The 24,935-nt window shown below is 41.9% G+C and overlaps 1 protein-coding gene across 3 annotated transcripts in view; it reads left to right on the top strand.

Moving 5' to 3' along the window:
- The window catches only part of P2RX7 (purinergic receptor P2X 7), a 54,543-nt gene extending 35,332 nt beyond the window's left edge, over positions 1–19,211 (top strand). For 2 of the 3 annotated variants that reach the window (XM_069557823.1, XM_069557824.1), the window contains exons 8-13: positions 5,138–5,274; positions 10,808–10,898; positions 12,664–12,729; positions 12,816–12,965; positions 14,930–15,031; positions 18,540–19,211. In XM_069557823.1, coding sequence (XP_069413924.1) covers positions 5,138–5,274; positions 10,808–10,898; positions 12,664–12,729; positions 12,816–12,965; positions 14,930–15,031; positions 18,540–19,037 — 1,044 coding nt within the window. In that variant the 3' untranslated portion in view covers positions 19,038–19,211. Of the gene's footprint in view, positions 1–5,137; positions 5,275–10,807; positions 10,899–12,663; positions 12,730–12,815; positions 12,966–14,929; positions 15,032–16,884; positions 17,109–18,539 lie in introns of those variants that run through there. The other variant, XM_069557825.1, reaches the window with a different exon arrangement.
- The last annotated feature ends 5,724 nt before the right edge of the window (positions 19,212–24,935 follow it).

The raw sequence follows: 24,935 nt of genomic DNA, 5'->3' as shown, positions 1-24,935 counted from the left end.
GGACCACTGGGTCTTAATAATATGCTCAAATTTATGGAGGATTTTGTAAATCCATGTTCAGTGACAAGGACTTTTCCTGCATCACCACATCTAATCCCACAACAACCGTATGTGTGAGACTCTTCGTCTATTAGTTTCCTGTGGCTGCTGTAACAAATTAACACAAACTTTGTGGCTTAAAACAACACATTTTTATACTTCTGGAGGTCAGAAGTCCAAAATGAGTATCACTGGGCCGAAATCAAGATACCGGCAGAGCCATGCTCTCTCTGGAGGCCCTACGGGAGAATCCATTTCCTTGCCTTTTCCATCTTTCTAAACTGCATTCCTTGCATTTCTTAGCGCATAGCCCCTTCCTTCTTCCTGCTTCAAAGCCACCAGCATAGCATCTTGCTTCAGTGGTCACATTGATTTCATTTTTCTTTTCTTTAAAAAAATATTTTTATATTTGTTTATTTGGCTGCACTGGGTCCTTGTTGTAGTACATGGGATCCTTTGCTGTGGCCTGCAGGCCTATTTGCTCTGCAGCATGTGGGATCTTAGTTCCCTGACTAGGGATCAAACCTGTGCCCCCTGCACTGGAAGCATGGAGTCTTAACCACTGGATCACCAGGGAAGTCCCCTACATTGATTTCTTATCCTGTGTTAAATCTCCCTCTGCCTCTCTGTTCATAAAGATCAATATGTCTTTATAGGGTCCACCCAGATAATCCAGATTTCCTCTTCTCAAGATCTTTATTTAATCACATCTGCAGTCTTTTTCGGAGAAGGCAATGGCACCCCACTCCAGTACTCTTGCCTGGAAAATCCCATGGATGCAGGAGCCTGATGGGCCGCAATCCATGGGGTCGCTAAGAGTCACACATGACTGAGTGACTTCACTTTCACTTTTCACTTTCATGCTTGGAGAAGGAAATGGCAACCCACTCCAGTGTTCTTGCCTGGAGAATCCCAGGGACACGGGAGCCTGGTGGGCTGCTGTCTCTGGGGTCGCACAGAGTCGGAAATGACTGAAGTGACTTAGCAGCAACAATCTCTTTGGAGAAGGCAATGGCAACCCACTCCAGTACTTTTGCCTGGAAAATCCCACAAACGGAGGAGCCTGGTGGGCTGTGGTCCACGGGGTTGCTACGAGTCGCACATGAGTGAGTGACCTCACTTTCACTTTTCACTTTCATGCATTGGAGAAGGAAATGGCAACCCACTCCAGTGTTCTTGCCTAGAGAATCCCCAGGGATGGGGGAGCCTGGTGGGCTGCCGTCTATAGGGTTGCACAGAGTCGGAAACGACTGAAGTGACTTAGCAGCAGCAGCAGCAGCAATCTCTTTGGGGGGTTCCCCAGTGGCTCAGTGGTAAAACATCTGCCTGCAATGCAGGATACGTGGGTTTGATCCTTGGGTCAGGAAGATGCCCTGGAGGAGGGCATGGCAACCCACTCCAGGAGAGTTCTTGCCTGGAGAATCCAAATGACAGAGGTGCCTGTTGGGCTGCAGTCCATAGGGTCACAAAGAGTTGGACACGACTGAAGCAACTGAGCACGCATGGGTGCAGTCTCTTTTGCCATTTTAGGTAACATAGTCAGAGATGCGGGGATTAGGACCTAGGATTAGGTATATTTCGGGGGCTATTACTAAGGCTGGGCTTCCCTGGTGGCTCAGTGGAAAAGAATCTGCCTGCCAATGCAGGAGATGTGGGTTCAACCCTTGGGTCAGGAAGATCCCCTGGAGAAGGAAATGGCAACCTACTCCAGTATCCTTGCCTGGGATCCCACAGATAGAAAAGCCTGGCAGGCTACAGCCCATGGGGTCACAAAGAGTCCGACACAATTTAGAGACTAACAACGACAATTATCCAGACTACCACACTTTGGTTACTCAGGATTATTCCAGTCGCAAATTATAGAAATCCAACTCAAGTGATTTAAGCAAAAAATAAAAAGTAATTTAGGGGCAAATAACAGAAACAAAATTCAAGTGACTTAAGCAAAAAAGGAACCATGTTAACTTGTGTAGAAAGACCAGGCAGAATGAACATTCTAGTACACCCAAAGCATCTTCCTACCTTGAGAGTTTTCCCTTGCTATTCCCTCTGCCTGGAACAGTCTAGCCCCAGACATAGAATTAACTGCCTCCTACACTTACTTCCAGTGTTCACGCAAGTATAGCTCAGTGACGCTTTCCCTTACTGCTACATTTACAATGACAATTCCCACCTCTAGCAGGCCATTTTCAGGTTTATTTTTATCCCTGGTACCAAGCATTATCTGACATACTATATATTTTACATAATATCCATTTGTCTGTTGTCTGTTTTCTCTGACTAGAATGTAAATTCCATGAAGGTAGCTCTTTTTTGTTGTTGTTGTTCCTTTTTATATAACGTTCAGCACATAATGGACAGTCAATAAATATTTGTTGGCTGAATGAAGAATATGATAGATTTAGGCATAGCTGCATCCCAGAACTCAAATGATGTCTTCAGGAATCTGACTCCTTTCATTTTTTGATTGTTTCCTTAATGATGATATTCTCCATATGTCAAGTCAAAGCCACCAAAGCTCGAGCACTCTGCCATCCAATATGGTGGCCACAAGTCACATGCAGTGACTCAAACTTAATTGAAATTAAAAACTTATTTCCTTGGTCATACTAGCATCATTTCAATAACCACTGGCTACTGTCTTATAGGGCATGAATATAGACTATATCCATCAGCATAGAAAATCCTATTAGATAGTGCTGCTTTAGAATTTCACACTCCATAGCTAGTGGTCTCAACCAATAGAGGACCTTTTACCTTATGGTTCTGGCAAAATGTCTCAAGGAGAGCTCTGGCTAACCCTACCTTGGGCCACATAATCTATCTGAACTAATCATCAGGTCCAGAGGGAAGCACTGTCCTGATTGGCCAGGACTGAGTCAGGTGCCCACTCCTGGGAGAGGTCACAGCCCCATTCAAACCACTGAGAGTTAGGAAAGTTGTTTCCTAAAGGAAATTCCAGGTAGCTTTCCCAGAAGGTGGCAAAATGGATGCCAAGTGACAAAGGTAGTAATACGCTATAGGAGGTAGAGTGCTTGGCTTAGTGTCTGACCCCCCATAAAAGGCAGTTGTGATTGTTCTGTATTGTTTCTCCTCTCTCCAAGTCAGAACCTCTTTGTTACTTATTTTTGTATCCTCAGAATACTACATCTAGCATACTGTGTTGAAATGCCTAATTTCATCAATTCAGAGATATCTTTTTTCACTTTTAATAATTTTGAAATCATAAGTGCTTTCAGTTGATGGAGTCTCACAGTTTAATTGACACCAGTTTTTTCCTTGGAGGAACATTGAAAAAAAAAAAAAACAAAAAACCCTGTGTGTCTTACAAGCAATGGTGTCTAAGCTTCAGTGAAATATGATGGCCAGTGCTCAAAAAATGTCTGTAGAAAAAAAGCATAGGTAAGAGATGAGCAGATTCTTTAGAAGTTTAGAGGAGAGAAAGGTCACCATGAATTGAGGAGTATAGGGGTGCTTGAGTGGATGGGGAAGGATGTTGGCTGGGTCTTGGAGGATGAGCAGAATTTAGCTAGAGAAGTGGGTGGGAGAAATGTTTCATTGGGAGAAAAGGTCAGGGGCCAAGATTAAAATTTCTGGCAAAGCATACCCAGAAATTCCACTCTGAAGTATGTACCCCCCAAAATGACAACTTATATTCACACAAAAACTTGTACTTAAACATTCATAGCAGTATTATTCATTATAGTCAAAAGGTAGAAACAACCCAAGTGTCCATCAAAGGATGAACAGACCAGCAAACTGTAGTGTATCCACACAATGGAATATTCTTCCACCACAAAAAGGAATGAAGTACTGACACTTGCTACAACATGGATGAACTTTAAAAGCATTATGCTAAGCGAAAGAAGCCAGACATAAAAGATCATGTATTACATGATTTCATTCATGGAAAAATTCAGTATAAGGAACTCTATAGAGACAAAAAGTAGATTCGTGGTTGCTTAGTCCAGCACTCTTGCCTGGAAAATCCCATGGGTGGAGGAGCCTGGTGGGCTGCTATCCATGGGGTCGCTGAGAGTCGGACACAACTGAGCAACTTCACTTTCACTCTTCACTTTCATGCATTGGAGAAGGACATGGCAACCCACTCCAGTGTTCTTGCCTGGAGAATCCCAGGGACGCGGGAGCCTGGTGGGCTGCCATCTCTGGGGTCACACAGAGTTGGACACGACTGAAGCGACTTGGCAGCAGCAGCAGCAGTGTTGAGAGGGGTAATAACTAAAGTTTACATGTTTTCTTTTGGAGGTAGTGAAAATTCTGTAAAATCGACTGTGGTAGCAGTTGCAGATATACATGAATACACTAAAAAGTGTGGAATTGTACATGTTAGGTGGGCGAATTGTATGTTAATTGTATCTCAATAAAGCTGTTGAGATACAGCTTTATTTTAAAATAAAAAAGAGGTGAAAATGCAAAGTGTGTCTGGGAAAAGCATAGTCTGGCATAACAGCTTTCTCCAAGGGAGAATTCGGAGATAAGCGGAGAGGAAGTGATGGAGCATGCTGAATTCCAGTATGATAAGTTTCAACTTAATCTTTAATGGGGGTGGAGGCATTAATAATGTCTGATTACAGGAGGGGTTTGTTGAAAGTTGGGCTTCCGTGGTGGCTCTGATGGTAAAGAATCTGCCTACAATACTAAAGACCTGGGTTCAATCCCTGGATCAGGAAGATCCCCTGGAGAAGAGAATGGCAACCCACTCCAGTATTCTTGCCTGGAGAATCCCATGGACGGAGGAGCCTAGTGGGCTACAGTCCATGGGGTCGCAAAGAGTCAGACATGACTGAGCGACTAACATTACTACTGCTTGTTGAAAGTTCTATTTTAGGAAAGTAAATTTAATGGTAGTGTGTTCCAGGTGGGAGGAGGAGCAGGGAGATGCATTTGTAGTTGCCAAAGTAGTCATTGTATGAGTTAAATTGGATGGTACCTAGGGCTCTGAAATTTTTTATCAGCATTTTTTACCCTCAAAAGCAAACTTTTCCTTCAGTGATCATCACTATGCAGGGAGATGTCTGATGGCTGCAAAACCCACGTCCAGTGAGGCTTAGAGATTATCTCTTGTTTTCTTCCCCAGGGAGGAATCATGGGTATTGAAATCTACTGGGACTGCAACCTGGACAGATGGTTCCATCACTGCCGTCCAAAATACAGTTTCCGTCGCCTTGACGACAAGACCTCCAAGGAGTCCTTGTACCCTGGCTACAACTTCAGGTAACAGTGCTCCAGGTCGGATTTGCCCAGTAACTAGCTCTTGGCTCCCAGGAACCTCCCAGACCCTGCTGAATTGTATCCCCGGCAGCCAGTAAGACTAGTTTTGTTTCCCAAGGCAACAAGATGAATGTAAAAGACTTCCTCTCAGAGCTAGGCAGGGACTGAATTTTTGAATGAATTATTAAAGAACTGCACTCTCTTTGTAAGATAAAAAACAAAACTTGGGAAATAGATAACCGTAGAGAAGAGGATAAAAATCACCCATAATTCCTCTATCCTGAGATAACCGAAGATAACCTTCTGGTGAAATTTCCTTTGTCTAACCAACTCTTTTGTGAGGCTTATATGAAATCATATAATATGTATAACCTGGTATTCTGTGAGGTGTTTTCATATGCCAGTTCAGTTCAGTTGCTCAGTCGTGTCTGACTCTTTGCGACCCCATGAACCACAGCATGCCAGGCCTCCCTGTCCATCACCAACTCCTGGAGTTTACCCAACTCATGTCCATTGAGTCGGTGATGCCATCCAACCGTCTCATCCTCTGTCATCCCCTTCTCCTCCTGCCTTCAATCTTTCCCAGCATTAGGGTCTTTTGAAATGAGTCAGCTCTTCTCACCAGCTGGCCAAGGTATTGGAGTTTCAGCTTCAGCATCAGTCCATCCAATGAATATTCATGACTGATTTCCTTTAGGATGGCCTGGTTGGATCTCCTTACAGTCCAGGGGACTCTCAAGAGTCTTCTTCAACACTACAGTTCAAAAGCATCAGTTCTTCAGGGCTCAGCTTTCTGTATGGTCCAACTCTCACATTCATACATGAATACTGGAAAAACCATAGCCTTGACTAGATGGACCTATGTTGGCAAAGTAATGTCTCTGCTTTTTAATATGCTCTCTAGGTTGGTCATAACTTTTCTTCCAAGGAGTAAGCGGTTTATGTGCATTTTATGATATGTTAATTATATCTCAATAGAACAAACAAAGAAATCCAATAAGACCATTTCAGATGATGATACATGCTTCAAAGAAAATCAAACGAGATAGTTTGATGGGGTGGGGAGCGGGGATGCAACCAGAAAAGGCCTCTCCAAGGACGTGATAGGAACCCCCCATAGGCACTGTGCACGTTCCTGAAGAGTGAGTTTCCTAGTTAAGAAGGGAAACTGCACACATAGGAGTCCATCTTAGGGAATCAACTTGCAAACATATTTGCTTCCTTGAATATTTTTACTACTAATGGTCTGGACTCTCAAAGTGTGAGTCCCCACATCAGCATCATGTGGGATCTTGTTAGAAACGCAAATTCTCAGGCTCTCCTCAGACCTACTGAATTAGACACTCTGGGGATTGTCCTCCCAGATTATTTGATTGCAAACTCAAGTTTTAGAATCACTAATCTAGACCCTCAATACTCAAAATGTGATCCTGTTACCAGGAACATGGGCCTTGCCTCAACATGGGAGCTTGTTATGATGTAAAAATCTCAACTTCCACTCTTGATTTACTCTCTTATGTCTCCTGCCTTGGCAGGCGGTTTCTTTACCACTAGTGCCTAGAATCTACATCTTATGATTCCCAAAAGATTCATGTGCACATTAAAATTTAAGAAGCAATGGTCTAGGCTATGTCATCTAGCATCCCAAACATGCTTTCTTCTTTGATGTTTCATTTGACTATATGTTTTTTCTTACAACCAGGTTGCTAGTTGCCTGCGAGAATGAATAAAATGAGGTGTCTACTTAATCTGAGCGTGCAAGTACAGGCCAAAGTGCATGTGCAAACACACACACACACACACACACACACACACACCCATTCACTGCCTCGAAACCCTTCTGCTAGCACTCTTACTGACTTTTTGTTATCCATTCAAGCCAATGGATCTATTCATATTTTAGGTTAAGTAGCATCATTAACTGGCAAGCAGACTTCAAACTTTTTTGTTGTTGTTGTTATTGTTGTTGTTGGCCTATACAATGTTTTGAATGTTGAGATATTCTACATAAAAATATGGACTTCCTGCTTTTTCTAAAAAAATTAAACTATTTGGAAAAAAATCAAACCATGTGACACTGGCTTCATATCCCACAGGAGAGCACTCAGCTGGAGCTGAGTATCAGTGGTTCCCTTTTGGTTTGCCACAGTCCTCATCACTCTTTATTGCCTCATACCTGGCTGCATCACTCATTTCTGTCATCTGTCTGGCCCCTATAGGCATCTGAGTTTTAAACTCCTGACTAAGGGCTGCCTTTGCTTCAATGACTTTATTTTTTTCATATTTATTTATTTGGCTTCTCCCCCTCCCGCCCTGAGTCTTAGTTGCTACAAGCGGAAACTTCATTGCAGCATGTGGGATCTTTTTAGTTATAGTATGTAGGATCTAGTCCCCTGACCAAAGGTCGAACCTGAGCCCCCTTCATCCGGAGCTTGGAGTCTTAACCACTGGACCACCAGGGAAGTCCCATAAGAGGCTTTTTGCCTTCTCTGGGTCCATCAAGTCTCATCCAGGGCCCTGAAACCAGCTCCTAGTTTAGGTAATGTTTTGATCATTCCCTGCTGCTCTACTGAATAGGCTTGTGGCCATTAGTAGGAAGCAAGGCCTGGGTCAGTGGTCCCCAACTGCCCTCACAGGCTGTTTTTTCAGTGGCCAGCAGACGCATGCAGGGCAATGTACCCATCAGATGTTAGCAAATGTCCTTCAAGTCTCTGAGCTGAGCCTAAGAACATTAGCTCCTGGAGAGATCTGAGCTTTCTGAAGAACTGGTTGATCTTTCAGATCAAAGTGTTAGAGCATTTGTTCTCTGGAGTCAAGCACCAGAAGAAATCTGTAGCCAAAAATAAATTGTGGAGACCTGATGGGTAACTTTATTTTCAAATAGCCACAGAAAAGAGAAGGAAATTAGAGGTTATATGAGGTATATGAGAAAATATAAGCTTTCTAAAACACAGGAAGTTGAAGGAATTGATCACGTTGCAGAAATTTCATCCTTTACCAAAAGATCTGTGGCCAAAGGTCCTTAGAGAATGATTTAGTTTATTTATAAGACATGTAAAGCAGGACAGAAGGCCTGATGGGCTTCTCTGCTCTCAGAACAGGTATATATGTCTATTTATTTCCTGTGGCTGCTTTAACAAATTACCACACACTTGGTAGCTTTAAACAAGAGAAACTTTTCACAGTTCTTGAGGCCAGAAGTCCAAAATCAAGGTGTCAGCAGGGACATACTCTCTCTAAAGGCAGCAAGAGAGATCTCTCATTGCTTCTTCTGGCTTCCGATGGCTCTTGTGCTTAGCCGTGTCCAATTCTTTGAGACCCCATGGACTGTAACCCGCCAGACTCCTCTGTCCATGAGATTCTCCAGGCAAGAATACTGGAGCAGGTAGCCATCTCCGACTCTAAGGGATCTTCCTGACTCAGGAATTGAACCTGAGTCCCCCGCACTGGCAGGCAGATTCTTTACCACTGAGCCACCAGGGAATTACAGATCTTCACTGGTGCTCTGCTCTTAATGTGACTAATGCTTATTTTTTCTGCTTCTCAAGGATATCAGCATGCAATATACAACTGACCCTTGAACAATATGGGTTTGAACTGCATGGGTCCATTCACACACAGACTATTTTAAATAATAAATATTAATACTATATACTACACGATCTGTAGTTGGTTGAATGCACAAATGCGGAGGGAGTATGGATATGAAGGGCCAACTGTAAGTTAAAGTGGGTTTTCCACTGGGCAGAGGGTGGGCATCCCAACCCCTGTGCTGTTCAAGAGTTAACTTCATAGCCCTTTTAGCACCAGCACTACATCTAGAACTTCAATTAAAAAAAAAAAAAATAGGCCAATTCTAGTGGTTTTTAAATTTCAAATTCCTAAGACAGAAAATTTGATTGACCCAAAATATTGTTTCAGGCCAATTCCAACGAGATGAAACTGCTTGGTTTTTAACTCATGGCTGCCTCCCTCCAGTATCTGCCTCCGTCTTTACATGGGCTTCCCCTCTGTGTTTCTGTTTCAACTCTCCCTCTCTTTCCTCTTATAAGGATACAGTCATTGCATTTAAGGCCCACCCTAAATCCAGGATGATCTCATCTTGAGATCCTTAACTCATCTGCACTTGCAAAGATCCTTTTTCCAAATACGGTCACATTAGCAGGTGCAGGGGTTAAGCACTTGAGACTTGCCTTTGGTGGGGCATTATTCAACCCACTACAGCATGCAAAAGCATCCTTGCCCATGAGGGCCTGGTATTTCTGAGTGTGGTCCACTGTTCACCTGTATCAGAACCAGCTGGTCCCTTTCCTAGACATACAGGTTCCCAGAAACATTTCACACCATCTGAAACCACCCTTTGGGGGTGAGGCCCAGGAATCTGCCTTTTGAAAATGCTTCCCAAGTGATTCTTGCCCTCAGTATGAGAACCACTGTACCAAGCCCCTGAAAACTGAAATTCAAGTATTTACTACAGTGTTAACCTTCCAGAAAAACAGCTTGCATGGAGAGATTATGCAGCCCTGGGGCATGGAGTGGTGATGCATGCTTGCTTTGCATTTTAAAAAGCAAATCAGTTAATAGAGCAAAAGAACGTGCTGTCATTAAATGAGAACATTCAGATGCAAAGAAACTGAAACCTTTTGGCCAGAAACAGGCACAGAAAGCGCTGAGACTATCTAATTCATCTCTATGTCAGATCCGGAGAGCTTAAAAAAAGAAAAAAATAAGAATTTCAGATGTTCCATACTATATTTTGGCAGAGGATTCATTTTTGTTTTCTTCTCTCCCCACACCTATAAGTAGATTATGTGTTAATAACTCAAAGAAAAAAACGTCCTGGGACTTCCCTGGTGGTCCATCTCTAGTGGGTCATCTCTATGCAGTGGTGTCAGCAGCTACTTATATCTTTGCTGTAAATGTCTGTAACACTCTGAACTCCCAATGCAGATGGCCTGGCTTCAGTCTCTCTGGTCAGGGAACTCGATCCCATATGCCACAACTAAGAGTTCGAAGATCACAACTAGAGATCCTGCATGCTGCAACCAAGATCTGGAGCAGCCAAGTGAAAGTCATTCAGTTGTGTTGGACTCTTTATGACCCTATGGACTGTACAGTCCATGGAATTCTCCAGGCCAGAATACTGGAATGGGTAGCCTTTCCCTTCTCCAGGGGCTATTCCCAACCTAGGGATCGAACCCAGGTCTCCTGCATTGCAGGCAGATTCTTTACCAGCTGAGCCACAAAGGAAGCTAAATAAATATTCAAAAATGTTTTTTTTTTTTAAAAGGAGACTTCCCATCACTCTGTTATGCCAAAAGTAGAGGAGGTGACGTGGGGAGGTGGTGCTTTGGTTCCAGGTGAAGAGAGAGAGAAATTTGTGTTCTTCCCTTTGCTAACAACAGCAGAGCTGAAAGACTAGAAGACTAGATCAGACAAAGAAGACTAGATCGGCTACTGTTTTGGTTTTTCTTTTCATAAAATACCAGCACTTGCAGATAGGTCTTTATAAATATGGATCCTTTTCCTCCTACAGATATGCCAAGTACTATAAGGAAAATAACACTGAAAAGCGGACCCTAATAAAAGCTTACGGGATCCGATTTGACATCCTGGTTTTCGGCACCGTAAGTCTCTTCTCCACTCTCAGCCACTGGTATCTCCATTCCTATGACTGTGTCTTAAATTACTGCCGTAGTATCTCAAAGGGTGAATGCTTTGGTCATAGTCATTAGCTGGCACTATGCACTTTGCACGTGGGATATAAAAAAGGGAAGAAATGTCCTTGTTCCTGGACAAGTCATCTAATGAGTACAAGAGTGGGCTTGGGAAAAAATCTAATAACTCAACTTTAAAAATATTCTGATGCTTAAAAAGGAGATAGAAATCGTATATTAATGCATATATATGGAGTCTAGAAAGATGGTACTGATGAACCTATTTATAGGGCAGCAATGGAGACAGGGAGGCCTGGCGTGCTGTGGTTCATGGGGTCACAAAGAGTCAGACACGACTGAGCGACTGAACTGAACTGAATGGAGACACATTCATAGAGAACAGACTTACGGACGTGGAGCGGGAAGGAGACGGCGGGATGGATGGGGAGAGAAGCATGGAAACATATACACTACCATGTGTAAAACAGATAGCCAGTGGGAATTTGCTGTATGACTCAGGGAACCCAAACTGGACCTCTGTAACAACCTAGAAGGGTGGGAAGGGGTGGGGGGTGGGAGGGAGATTCAAGAGGGAGGGGACATATGTATACCTATGGCTGATTCATGCTGATGGATTGCAGAAACAAACTCAATATTGTAAAACAATTATCCTTTAATTAAAAATAATTTTTTTAAAAAAGGAGAGAGAAAGAGATCCCTCTGTAAAATAGTTTGTAAGGAACAGAACCCAGTTCAAAAAAGAAAAAGTCCTTTTTTTTTAGTTCACAGAACTGATAAATCCAGAGCCAATTTTCAGTCTTCAGCTATCACTGAATCCAGATGTTTTAATAACATCATGAGGAACCTGCCCCCATCCATCTCTTACATTTTTCTCTTCTGTTCTGGTGTAATTCCCGGTGGGTCATCTCTAGGTGGTGGTTTCAGCAGCTACTTATATCTTTGCAATTTAGCAACCTCCATGGAAAGAGAACATCTCAGCAAAAACCTCAGCAGATGTCACTGACTTTGATTGGCCCAGTATGAGCCACATACTCACTGATGAACTAATCACTATGACTAGGGTCACTCACAATGGCTGGTCTTAGACCAGCTCTGAACCAGCCTCTTCCCTGCAAACGACAGAGACTGAGTATGCACAGAGATGGTTCTCCCAAGGAAAACTGGCATGCTGTCTCCAGAAGGAGGAGAGATGCAAAAACCAATGGATGCCCACATATCTTGTCTGACAGCATATTATTTACCTAATGTGGTAATAAGCCCCACAAGAATCAATGAGATATAGTGAGAAGATACAGTGAGAAGATACAAAGACACTGAGAATAAAAATCACAAGGACATCTAAGGGGAGACTTTTTGCAGACATTCCTTCCCTCTGTTTCCAAAGTAATTTCAAATCACTTATAGGGAAAGCTCTTCTGAAACCCTCACCTTGAATGGGAAAATAAACTTTCAGTGGCTCTCTTCTCAGTGTGTGGGTTCCAGTGCTTCTTAGTTTAAAACACCCATGTTTTCAAGCACATCCTGAGAGACAGAAGCAGAAGGAATGGGATTCATATTTTCAGTCTCCTTAATCTTTGTTGCTATGAACACGTTGGATGCAGTTGTCAAATTCATGGCACTAGACTCCCTCCTCTGCTGGAACTTACAATTACATGTTAGAGCAGAAAAGCATGATTCTGAATTTCAACCAAGTAATCTTTTGTACTGTTTTCAGGGGGGGAAATTCGACATCATCCAGCTGATCGTGTACATTGGTTCAACCCTCTCCTACTTTGGTTTGGTAAGAGATTCTCTTTCTCACACTTTATGAAAATGATGTGGCTAAAGGAAGTTTCACTGAAAAGGTGCTTGTCTGTTTTTTTCCAGGCCACTGTGTTCATTGACATGCTCATCAACACTTATTCAAGTAAATACTGTAAATCGCACATTTATCCCTGGTGCAAGTGCTGTCAACCCTGCGCAGTCAATGAATACTACTACAAGAAGAAGTATGAATCCATTGTGGAGCCAACACGGGTAAGACTAGATATGTCTACAGGATATCAAAATCAAAATACCTGAAGGGCCTATTGGATCACTGAGGAGAGTGCAGAAATAAGGCCACAATCATAGGTGCAGTCAATCCCGCGGTGGATAAGTATCAGGATCCTACCCCAATCCACACTCTCCCTCAGATGAATCCTTTCATTTTAGTGAAGAAAAGAGACAAAAATGGAGAAGCACGATATAGGGAAAACAAATGTTTGTGTTCCAGGATTTGTCAATTTGGTCAGATTTATTAAACTGGTTGTGCAATAAAATTATAATAACTGTGGAGAACAATTTGTCAATCTAGTAACATTTAAACAGGACATACTTTACACCCTGGCATTTCTGCTTCTCCATACCTGCCCTAGAGAAACACTCACATGGGTACCCAAGTAGTTCACGTGTACAAGATGTCTATCACAGTGCTATGTGTGACAATGATGAAGAGCATCTGCCCAAATGCCCAACAGGTGAATGGTGAAATGAACTGTGATAAGTCCATAGTAGGGAATGCCTGGCACCAGTTTTAAAAAATGATGCAGATAATTATAAAAGCAAATGCTCATATAGAGTTCCCAGTGCTATGTATATGTTAACTCACTGAACCTTCACACAGCCTTACAGGTGGGTTTATAGGATTGTGTGATTATCAGTAGAACTCTAGATAGGTACTACTGTTATCTTTCTGCAGATGAGGAAACTGAGACACAGGAAGGTTAAATTATTTGCCCAAAGTCATACAGTTGGCAGAGATGGAATTCTAACTCAGGCAGGCTGGTTTCAGAATCCATGTTGATAACTATTATGTTAGAGGGACTGACATGAGCAAATATCCAAGATTGCCGAAAGTGAAAAAGCAAACTATGGAACAATATCTGTGGCATGATATATAGGTTAAAAAGCAACTATACACAAAAACTATTTAATGTATTTTCTACATGTATATATGTCTGTTTATATACATACATATATGTTCTGTATATTTTTATGTGCATTATACACACATGTAAATGTGTGTGAGGAAGTAATAAATGTATACAAAAAGGTTGAAAGTGAAATACCTCAGTCGTGTCCGACTGTTTGCAATCCCATGGACTGTAGCCTACCCGGCTCCTCTGTCCATGGGATTTTCCGGGCAAAGGTACTGGAGTGGGTTGCCATTTCCTTCTCCAGAGGATCTTCCTGACGCAGGGTTCCAACCCAGGTCTACCTGCACTGCAGGCAGCCGCTTTACTCTCTGAGCCACTAGGGAAGCGGGTTGGGACACTCACAAATCACTCACAGTGATTGCTTATGGAAAGGAGCCTCGGATGGGGGAGTAGTCAAAGGAAATTTTAGTTCATCTGTATGGTTTTGATTTGATTCATTTGGAATTTGATTAATTTTGGAATCCATGATTTCCTCCAATCAAAGAGAAATCTCTGGTACTTTAAAACAACAAAGAGGGTTTCTTTCCCTTGTCCAAGAACACTGCTGTCCTTTTGCAGCAGCTGAATGCACAATTCATTGTTCATTGTACATGTATTTGCAATTAAAATCAAAGTTCATCTTTTCAGCTAAAATTAATCACCATTTCAAGGCCCAAAATGGGAGGCAATTTAATGAAGATATAAATAATTTAAGTTGCAATAGTATAACTTTCTGGAGATATTTAACTTTAGCATAACTGAAATTGAGGGACCATAACAAAGGAATTTTATATAGCACTTGGGGTACCTGGAGATAACAGGCAGTAAGCTGTGGATACTCTAAGCCTACAAATTAAGGTGGTTGGGGCTCCATTTCTGATACTCAGAATCAATTCTTTCTTAGTTAGCAAGAGTTTCTTGTTAGCTTGTTTAACAGGTTGTCATTTGGTAAGTAGGAATAACAGTTGCCTTTAGATATGTTCCAATACACAGTAGGTGTAACTCTGTACTAAAATGGCTAACCCTTTAATTTTTATCTCCTAGACATTAAAATATGTGTCCTTTGTGGATGAACCCTATATTAGGATGGTAAATGAACGACTGCTTGGGAGAAGTCTGCAAGATGTCAAAGGTGAAAAAGTCCTGGTACGTTGTTTAGTGCTTGCTTTTGCTTTTCGGCTGTGCGGCACAGCCTGTGGGATTTTAGTTCCCTGATGGAACCTACACCCCCTGCAGTGGAGGCCTGGAGTCCTAACCACTGGATCCCCAGGAAATTCTCATTAGTTTTTTCAACCTAATTAATTGATGAATTTGGTTGTGTGGGGTCTTGGATGTGGCACACAGGATCTTCCTTGCATCACGTGGGATCTTTTGTCAAGGCTTACGGCCTCTCTAGTTGTGGTGCTCTGGCTTCAGCAGTTGCAATGTATGGGCTTACCTGCCCCGCCGCATGTGGGTTCTTAGCTCTCCGACGAGGTATCGAACCCATGTCCCCTGCATTGCAAGGTGGATTCTTAACCACCAGACCACCAGGGAAATCCCAGTCCTTTTTAAAAGAATACTTACTATTAAATGTAAATATATCTAGAAATGTGTATAAATCACAACTGATGACAAAGTAAACACCATGCAACACATGGTACCAGCGCCCAGATTTTAAAAGTGAATATTACTAGCAGAAGGCCCTTTAATGCCTCTACCCAATTACTATCTTCCCTTAAAAGTAGACGTTATCCTGCATTCAAACGTTAGTTTTACCTCTTATAGAATTTTACAAAATTTGAATCCTATAGTATGTATTCAGTACATACCCTGTTGAGTGGTTTCCTTCACTCAACATTATTTTTGTGAGAGTCATCCATGATGTTGTGTGCAGCAGTGGTTCATTCTCATTGTTGTATAATTTTTGTTTTATAAACATTCAATTTATTTATCCATTCAATTATTGAATGAACTACCCATTTGGTTAGTTTCCACTTTGGGGTTCATGCCAGTGCTGCCACTACAGTAAACATATGGCACCTGAGAACGGAACTGCTGAGTCATGAGGCAGGCCTGTGTGCAGCTTTCATAGTTACTACCTAAAAGTTCTCTAAAGTGGGTGTTCACACTCACCCTCATTCACACTCTCCCCAGCAGTTCTGGCTGCTGGACATCTTCACTGACTGCATTAGTTTTCTACAGCTGCTATAATACATCACCACAAACTAGGGAGCCTGGAACAACAGAAGTGTATTCTCTCAGAGTTCTGGAGGTTAGAAGTCTGGAATCAACGTGTCAGGAGGGCTGTACTCTCTCTGAAGGCTCTAGGGGAAGCTCCTTTCTTGTTTATTCCAGCTCCAGATGCTTATTTCACCTGTTAGGATGTCCAGCACGATACTGATCAGAAATGATAAGAGCAGGCATCTTTGTCTCATTTCCTATCTCAAGAAGAAAGTTTTTTTATTTCACTATTGTATTTGCTGTAGGGTTTTTGTTTTTGTTTTTTGGCCTCCCTCATGGCTTGCAGGGATCCCAGTTCCCTGGGATTGAACCTGGGTTGAACCTGGTTGAACCTGGCCCACAATTCCCTGTTGTGGGTTTTTAAAGAATACCCTATCAGATTAAGAAAATTCCTCTCTGCTCCTAGTTCACAAGAATTTTTATCATGACTGGATACTGAGTTTTAAATAATCTATTGTTTCAGGCATTTCAAATAATGAGTTCTCTTTTTTTGTTGTTTTTTAATACATTACACTGATTGGTTTTCAAATATTATGCCAACCTTTCATTGCTGCAATAAAATACATTGAATGCAATGTATTATTCTTTGTATTTACTGCTGGATTCAAGTCACTAATATTTAAGAACTTTACATCTCTTCTTGAGAGAGACTGGCCAAAATTTTTCCATTCTTGTAATGTTTTCATCAGGTCTGGGTATAAAGTGAACTCTCATATACTGGGGAAAGGCAATAAAAGACATATAACATAAAATTTACCTTTTAAACCATTTTACAGGGTACAACTCAGTGACATTTAGTATATCCACAATGCTGAGCAACCATCACCACTGCCTTGCTCCAGAAATTTTTCATCACCTCAAAAGGAAACTTTGAATCCATTCAGCAGCCACTCCCACTCACTTCTCCCCAGGCCCTGTGCAGCCACTAATCTGCTTTCTGTATCCATGAATTTGCCTATTTTGGATATTTCATGTAAATTGAATCTTACTTGTCTCCTTATGTCTGGTTTCTTTCATTTAGCATAATGTCTTCAAGGTTCCATCCATGTTTAGTATTTGTCAGTAATTCATTCCTTTTCATAGCTGCATGAACATAATTTTTTTTTGGTCTGCACAGGTCTTGTTGCTGCATGTGGGCTTTCTCTAGCTGTGGTGAACAAGGGCTACTCTCTTGTGGCGTGTGGGCTTCTCACTGTGGTGGCTTCTCTTGTTGCAGAGCATAGGTTCAGTAGTTGTGGTGCTCAGGCTTACTTGCCGTGTGGCATATGAGATCTTCCCAGACCAGGGATCAAACCCACGTCCCCTGCACTGGCAGGTGGATTCTCAACCACTGTACCACCAGGGAAGTCCTGAACATAAGTTTTTTATCCATTCATTCATTGATGGACATGGGTTATTTTCACCCTTTGGCTATTATAATAATGGTGCTGTGTACAGGCTTGTACATGAACCATTTAGTTTTAATGTACTCAACTCACACTCTCTTTGTCTGGTGAATGAAAGTATATGTCACATAAATGATGGCAATTACGGCAAATTCCCTTGGAAATTAACAAAGGGACTTTTCAGGAAAGGGAGCATGGTGAGAAAGGAGAGCTGAGTCAGCAAGTATTTACTGTCTACTATGTGCTGGGCACTGTCCTAGGCACTGGGCACTGTCCAGGCAGTAAACAAAGCATACAGGGCCCCTGCTTTCATGTGGAAGAAGAATCATCCAGGAAACATACCGGTTCATAAGATCATTTCAGATGGTGGTAAGTACTAATGAAGAGCATAGAACATCATCATGTGGTAAGAGAAGGAACTGAGAGAAGGGGAACTACCTAGATCAGATGGGCGGGGCCTGGAGGTCTCTGATGAGAGGATATATGTACTAAGGCCTGGCTTTTCTGAATTTCACTTTCCAAACCTGTAAAATAGAGATCAGGACACATATCTCATGAGGTTTTCCTTTTTTAAAAAAACCCTGTATTTATTTTTGGTTGCTCTGGGCCTTCGTTGCTACACGCTGGCCCTCTCCAGTTTCAGTGAACAGGGGCCACTCTTCGCTGAGGTGCACGGGCCTCTCACTGCAGTGGCTTCTGTTTCGGAGCACAGGCTCCAGGCACATGGGCTCAGAAGTTGTGGCTCACAGGCTTTAGTTGCTCCGCGGCATGTGGAATCTTCACAAGCCAGGGATCAAACCTGGTCCCTTGCATTGGCAGGCAGATTCTCACCCACTGCGCCACCAGGGAAGCCCTCATGAGGTTTTTCGAAAGCTTAAATGAGGCAATGCTTGCGAAACACAGACTTGACATGTCCATTTAATATATGAGAGCTACTCATATTAATGTAGTATTAAATGTAATTTTATAAGTTCATAAGAAAATTAAAGAACCCAGAACCCTAGGGGTTGTCACTGCTGACGGATTTGGAAACTTGCCTTTTTCAGAGACCCCAGCTGGACTTTGCAGACTTGTCCTGGCTGCCTCTGTCTCTTCACGACCTACCCCCCATTCCCGGACAACCAGAGGAAATCCAGCTGCTCAGTGAAGAGGTGCACCTTAAATCCAGGGACTGCCCGGATTGGTGCCAGTGCGGAAACTGCCTTCCATCCCAACTCCCTGAGAACCAAAGATGCCTGGAGGAGCTGTGCTGCCGGAAGAAGCTGGGTGCCTGTATTACCACCTCAGAGCTATTCAGGGACCTTGTGCTATCCAGGCGGACCCTGCAGTTCCTAGTGCAGTACCAGGAGCCCTTGCTGGTGCTGGATGCAGATTCTGCCAACAGCCGGCTGCGGCACTGTGCCTACAGGAGCTACACCACCTGGCGCTTTGGCTCCCAGGACCTGGCTGACTTCGCCATCCTGCCCAGTTGCTGCCGCTGGAGGATCCGGAGAGAGTTCCCCAAGAGTGAAGGCCAATACAGTGGCTTCAAGAGTCCTTACTGATGCGCTGAGCAGTCACAGAACATTGCCTTTGCTTGCACCTTGAGCTTCACCTGCAAGGATGTGTGTCCAGATTTTCAGCCAAAGGGAAATGGGCTTTCCTCTCCCCCAGCTCTCTTTGTGTCCGAGAGCAAAGTGACGGGGTAAACAACAGATAAACCAGAATCCCTCAGCATGGATGAGAGTCAAGAGATTCAGTTTCATTTCTCTGTTCTATCCCTAGGAGGTTGAGATCCCAGGCCTTTAACCTCTGTACCTTAGTTGCCTTATTAGCCAACCTACTGTTTCACAATTAGGAGGGCAAATTGAGACAGTGTACACAAATTTTCTTATTAATGCATAAAAGCTACATGAATATGGCCTTCCCTGGTGGTCAAGTGGTTAGGAATCCACCTGCCAATGCAGGGGATATGGGTTCAATCCCTGATCCAGGAAGACCCCACACGCTGCAGAGCAACTAAGCCCGTGGACCACAAACACTGAAGCCCATGCCCTAGAGCCCATGCTCCGCAACAAGAGAAGCCACTGCAATGAGAAGCCCGCATACTGTGACGAAGAGTAGCCCCTGCTCTCTGCAACTAGAGAAAGCCCGCGCACGCATGGCAATGAAGACCCCGGCGCAGCCAAAAATGAATTTTTGAAAAAATAATGTTTTTTTTTTTAACTAGATGAATACGAAGCAGAGCATTTTGAGGTGAGACTAGGATAATGTCCAACCATGAACAAACCCTTTGGGTCCTGGTTAAAGAATGAGGAGGGTTAAAAGTGGCCACAAATTTTTTTGACATCTGTTACACAGGACCTGAGGGTTATATCTCCTCCCCTTGGGTCTTGACAGCTTTGATCACTTTATCCAATGATAAAGTGATGCTATATCTGATTCAGGGTATTGGTCCTAAGATGCCGACAGCTTCCATTTCCTGTCCCTTGAAACTCTTGCTGCAAAGAAAACCAGTTCTCATGTAAAAACCTGGCCATTCAGAGTCCATCTTGCTGTGAGGAAGCCCAGGCAGCCACGTGGAGAGGAGAGATGCCTGACCAGCGCCCAGCACTCAAGACATCTGAGCCTGTCACTAGACATGGGAGAGAAGAAGCCTCTAGACTATTCCAGATCCTGCTAACATATGACTGCAGCTGCACAGACACCCTAAGTGAGAGTTTCCCAGTGAACCCACAGAAGAGAATTGTTATCTTAAACTATGTTTGGGGTTGTCTGTTATACAGCAACAGATAACTGGGACAGACAGCAAGCCCGACTCATAGGACGTAGACTCAGCCTACACCTTCTCTGTTTCTAAAGTTCTTAGGCAGCCTGGACATCCCTGGAGCCCCTCGAGGGCTTAGGTTTCGTTTTATTTTAATTGGAGGACATTTGCTTTACAAAGTTGTGTTGGTTTCTACTGTAAAACAATGCGAATCAGCCATAAGATATATATGTTGTTATTGTTCAGTTCCTCAGTCGTGCCTGACTTTTAGTGACACCATGGTCTGCACCAGGCCAGGCTTCCCTGTCCTTCACCATCTCCCAGAGCTTGCTCAAATTCATGTCCATTGAGTCAGTGATCCATCTCATCCTCTGTCATCCCCTTCTCCTGCCTTCAATCTTTCCCCACATCAGGATCTTTTCTAATGAGTAGGCTCTTCACATCAGGTGGCTGAAGTATTCGAGCTTCAGCTTCAGCATCTGTCCTTCCAATGAATATTCAGGACTGGTTTCCTTCAGGATTGACTGGTTTGATCTCCGCAGAGCCCAAGGGACTCTCAAGAGTCTTTTCCAACATCACAGTTCAAAAGCATCAATTCTTCGGTGCTCAGTCTTCTTTATGGTGCAACTCTCACATCCATACATGACTCCTGGAAAAACCATAGCTTTGACTAGATGGACCTTTGTTGGCAAAGTAATGTCTCTGCTTTTTAATACACTGTCTAGGTTTGTCATAGCTTTTCTTCCAAGGAGCAAGCATCTTTTAATTTTGTGGTTGCAGTCACCATCTGCGATGATTTTGGAGCCCAAGAAAATAAAATCTGTCATGTTTCCATTGTTTCCTCATCTGTTTGCCATGAAGTGATGGGACTGGATGACATAATCTTCGTTTTTTGAGTGTTGAGTTTTAAGCCAGCAATATATATGTATATATATATATATATATATATATATATATATATATATGTACTGTATATATCTTCAGCAATATATATATGACTGCAGACCAAATCAGGTAACTCACCAGACCAGCTCTGGAATCCATCAAATCTAACTGCTGAGCTACCCAGTACATTGCAATCCATATCACATTTCTACGACTGGAAGTAACTATTGCTATTAAAAACTGGAAAAAATAAAAGCCACCTTTATGCTTTTAACATCCTGTACTTTGCAACCAGTTACAATGGATACAGTCTGATTGCTACTTAAAAAGCAATTGACACTCAAAGCTCTTACCATTTCTATCCATCAACCGCTGAGAGTATAAAAATGAATAGCAGGTTTTAGAATCCTCCTCAGGATTTCCTTTTCAAGGTTTTAGCACTAGAACAGACTGTTTCTAAATGACAACTATTTTAAACAATAAATACAGAGCACTATTCAAAACTGTGACTAATAAATGGTGTGTGAGTTTTTATACATACTCTTTAATATTTAGCATTTTGATACTTTTTAAAAATTACCAGCTTTCTACTGTATTAATGTAAAATAATATGAACAAAAACCTTCCGTTTTTGACCTAGCATTTTATCTGGCTTTAAACTCAGGAATCAAGTTAATTTGGCCAGATTTAACTCTCATTTTTACTACCTTTCAGAGATATTTTTGAAAAGTGAATTATATATGACTTCTTCAGAACTGAAATTTTTTACTCCAAGAATTCTATGTAACTGCTACAGATTTCCATTCTGATAGCCTCTGAGCCTTCACCTGAAATTTTTTGGTGCCTTATTCCTAGTGTGTTTCTCTCACCTTGTGGAGGCCCCAGATGGAGTCAGAATTTGGAATGACAAATAATCACTGGATCCACCTACTGTTTTCCTTCACCTTTCCCAGATGCTCTGGGTGAGAGGGTGAAGTGTTACGTCAACTGCCTGTCTGACACTTCCTAGAATAACATGCATCACATTTATATTCTTATTTTTAGTCTACTGTAGAAAACAGTGTCATCGCCAAAGGCATCCTAATTAAAGTCACATTTTATAGGGTCTGGTTTTTGTACTTAAATCCATTCTTCTGTTATAGTAATTGCACAGTATTTACTGCTTCATCTCTGTATTGGAGATCTGCTTTCTTGTAACCCTGCTTGATTTCATGTAGCATTGGTTATAGACTTGCATTCTTCTCTTTAGAGGGAATCCTTCTTAAAACCCTTCCTAATTCTAGCTGGGCAATGTAGATGTCTTAACTGTTTTGATAATAAAAAAAAATGTGTAATTTGTATTTATTGAAGTATTCCTTTTACTTTCTTTTCTCAGAAGGTCCCCAAATCAGCAGTCTTATTCACTGACATATTCATTCAACATACACACCCTGAGGCACTATTTCACAAAGATGTATTTTAGTCTCTGCCCCCAGTTCCTGACTCAGATCTCCTAAATCCCCCGGAATTTCCTGGAGAGAGAGCCGTCTTGTATTCTAATGAAGCGAGTCTTGGGGGGCTCCTGGATAACTTCAGGAAGGGGGCTGGTCACCAAAAGACCAAGCCATGATTAGAAGCTTGGAACTTTCAGTCCTATTCCCTTATTCTCCAGAGTGGGGGAGGGGGGTGGGATGGAAACTGAGTTAGTCACTGATTTTGACTATGTAATGAAGGTTCCGTAAAAATCCCTACCTTATGGGGTTAAGAAACCTTTCATATTGAAGAACACATCCACATTTGGGGAAAGTGGTACACCCCCAATTCCACAAGGACAAAAGCTTCTGTACTCAGGACCCTTCTGGCCCTCACTCTGTGTAACTCTTCATCTGGCTATTCATCTGTATCTTTTATTATATCTTTTATGATAAGTGAGTAAATGTGTTTTCCTGAGTTCTATGAGCCACTATTGAACCTGAGGAGGAGGTTATAGGAACCCCCAATTTATAACCAGTTGGTCAGAAATATAGGTGACAACCTTGGATGTCTGAAGTGGGGGACAATCTTGTGGCACTGAGTTCTTAACCTGTGAGGTTTATGCTAACTCTAGGTAATTCATGTCATAACTGAATTGCAAGACACCCAGTTGATGTCTGGAGAGTTTTGGAGAATTGCTTGTGTTGGAAAACCCCATGCACATTTGGTGTCAGAAGTGCTATGAGCAGACTACAGGTAAACAGGAGCTTTCTTTTAGGCATTTACTAGAGATCAAAGATAGATAAGTTGCTGCTCTCATGGTGATGTGAGGAGATAAATGTTAATCAAATAATTCAAATAAATGTAAACTTGTAACTTATGATAAGTATCATGATGAAGAAGATGTTTTGAGAGCCTGTAATAGGGGAACTTGACCTATTTGGGGAAATCAGAGAAGTCTTCCCTGAGGAAGGAGCCCTTCAGCTGAAATCCAAAGGATAAATTCTAGATGAGTTAGATGAGCTGGGGAGGAAAGAGCAATCTAGACAAAGAGAATAGAATGTGCAAAGGTCCTGGGGCTGACAAAAACCACAGAAGCTTTGTAGAACTTAAGAAGACTTGTTGACATGATCCTCTACATGGAAAACCCTGAAGACTCCACCAGAAAATTACTAGAGCTAATCAATGAATATAGTAAAGTTGCAGGATATAAAATCAACACACAGAAATCCCTTGCATTCCTATACACTAATAATGAGAAAGTAGAAAAAGAAATTAAGGGAACAATTCCATTCACCATTGCAACGAAAAGAATAAAATACTTAGGAATATATCTACCTAAAGAAACTAAAGACCTATATATAGAAAACTATAAAACACTGATGAAAGAAATCAAAGAGGACACTAATAGATGGAGAAATATACCATGTTCATGGATCGGAAGAATCAATATAGTGAAAATGATTATACTACCCAAAGCAATTTACAAATTCAATGCAATCCCTATCAAGCTACCAGCCACATTTTTCACAGAACTAGAACAAATAATTTCAAGATTTGTATGGAAATACAAAAAACCTCGAATAGCCAAAGCAATCTTGAGAAAGAAGAATGGAACTGGAGGAATCAACTTGCCTGACTTCAGGCTCTACTACAAAGCCACAGTCATCAAGACAGTATGGTACTGGCACAAAGACAGACACATAGATCAATGGAACAAAATAGAAAGCCCAGAGATAAATCCACACACATATGGACACCTTATCTTTGACAAAGGAGGCAAGAATATACAATGGAGTAAAGACAATCTCTTTACCAAGTGGTGCTGGGAAAACTGGTCAACCACTTGTAAAAGAATGAAACTAGATCACTTTCTAACACCGCACACAAAAATAAACTCAAAATGGATTAAAGATCTAAATGTAAGATCAGAAACTATAAAACTCCTAGAGGAGAACATAGGCAAAACACTCTCAGACATAAATTACAGCAGGATCCTCTATGATCCACTTCCCAGAATTCTGGAAATAAAAGCAAAAATAAACAAATGGGATCTAATTAAAATTAAAAGCTTCTGCACAACAAAGGAAAATATAAGCAAGGTTAAAAGACAGCCTTCTGAATGGGAGAAAATAAAAGCAAATGAAGCAACTGACAAACAAATAATCTCAAAAATATACAAGCAACTTCTGCAGCTCAATTCCAAAAAAATAAACGACCTAATCAAAAAATGGGCCAAAGAACTAAATAGATATTTCTCCAAAGAAGACATACGGATGGCTAACAAACACATGAAAAGATGCTCAACATCACTCATTATTAGAGAAATGCAAATCAAAACCACAATGAGGTACCACTT

The sequence above is a fragment of the Ovis canadensis genome, chromosome 17 (assembly GCF_042477335.2).
Source record: "Ovis canadensis isolate MfBH-ARS-UI-01 breed Bighorn chromosome 17, ARS-UI_OviCan_v2, whole genome shotgun sequence".
Taxonomy (NCBI): Eukaryota; Metazoa; Chordata; class Mammalia; order Artiodactyla; family Bovidae; genus Ovis; species Ovis canadensis.
This window is presented reverse-complemented; position numbering and strand designations above follow the sequence as displayed.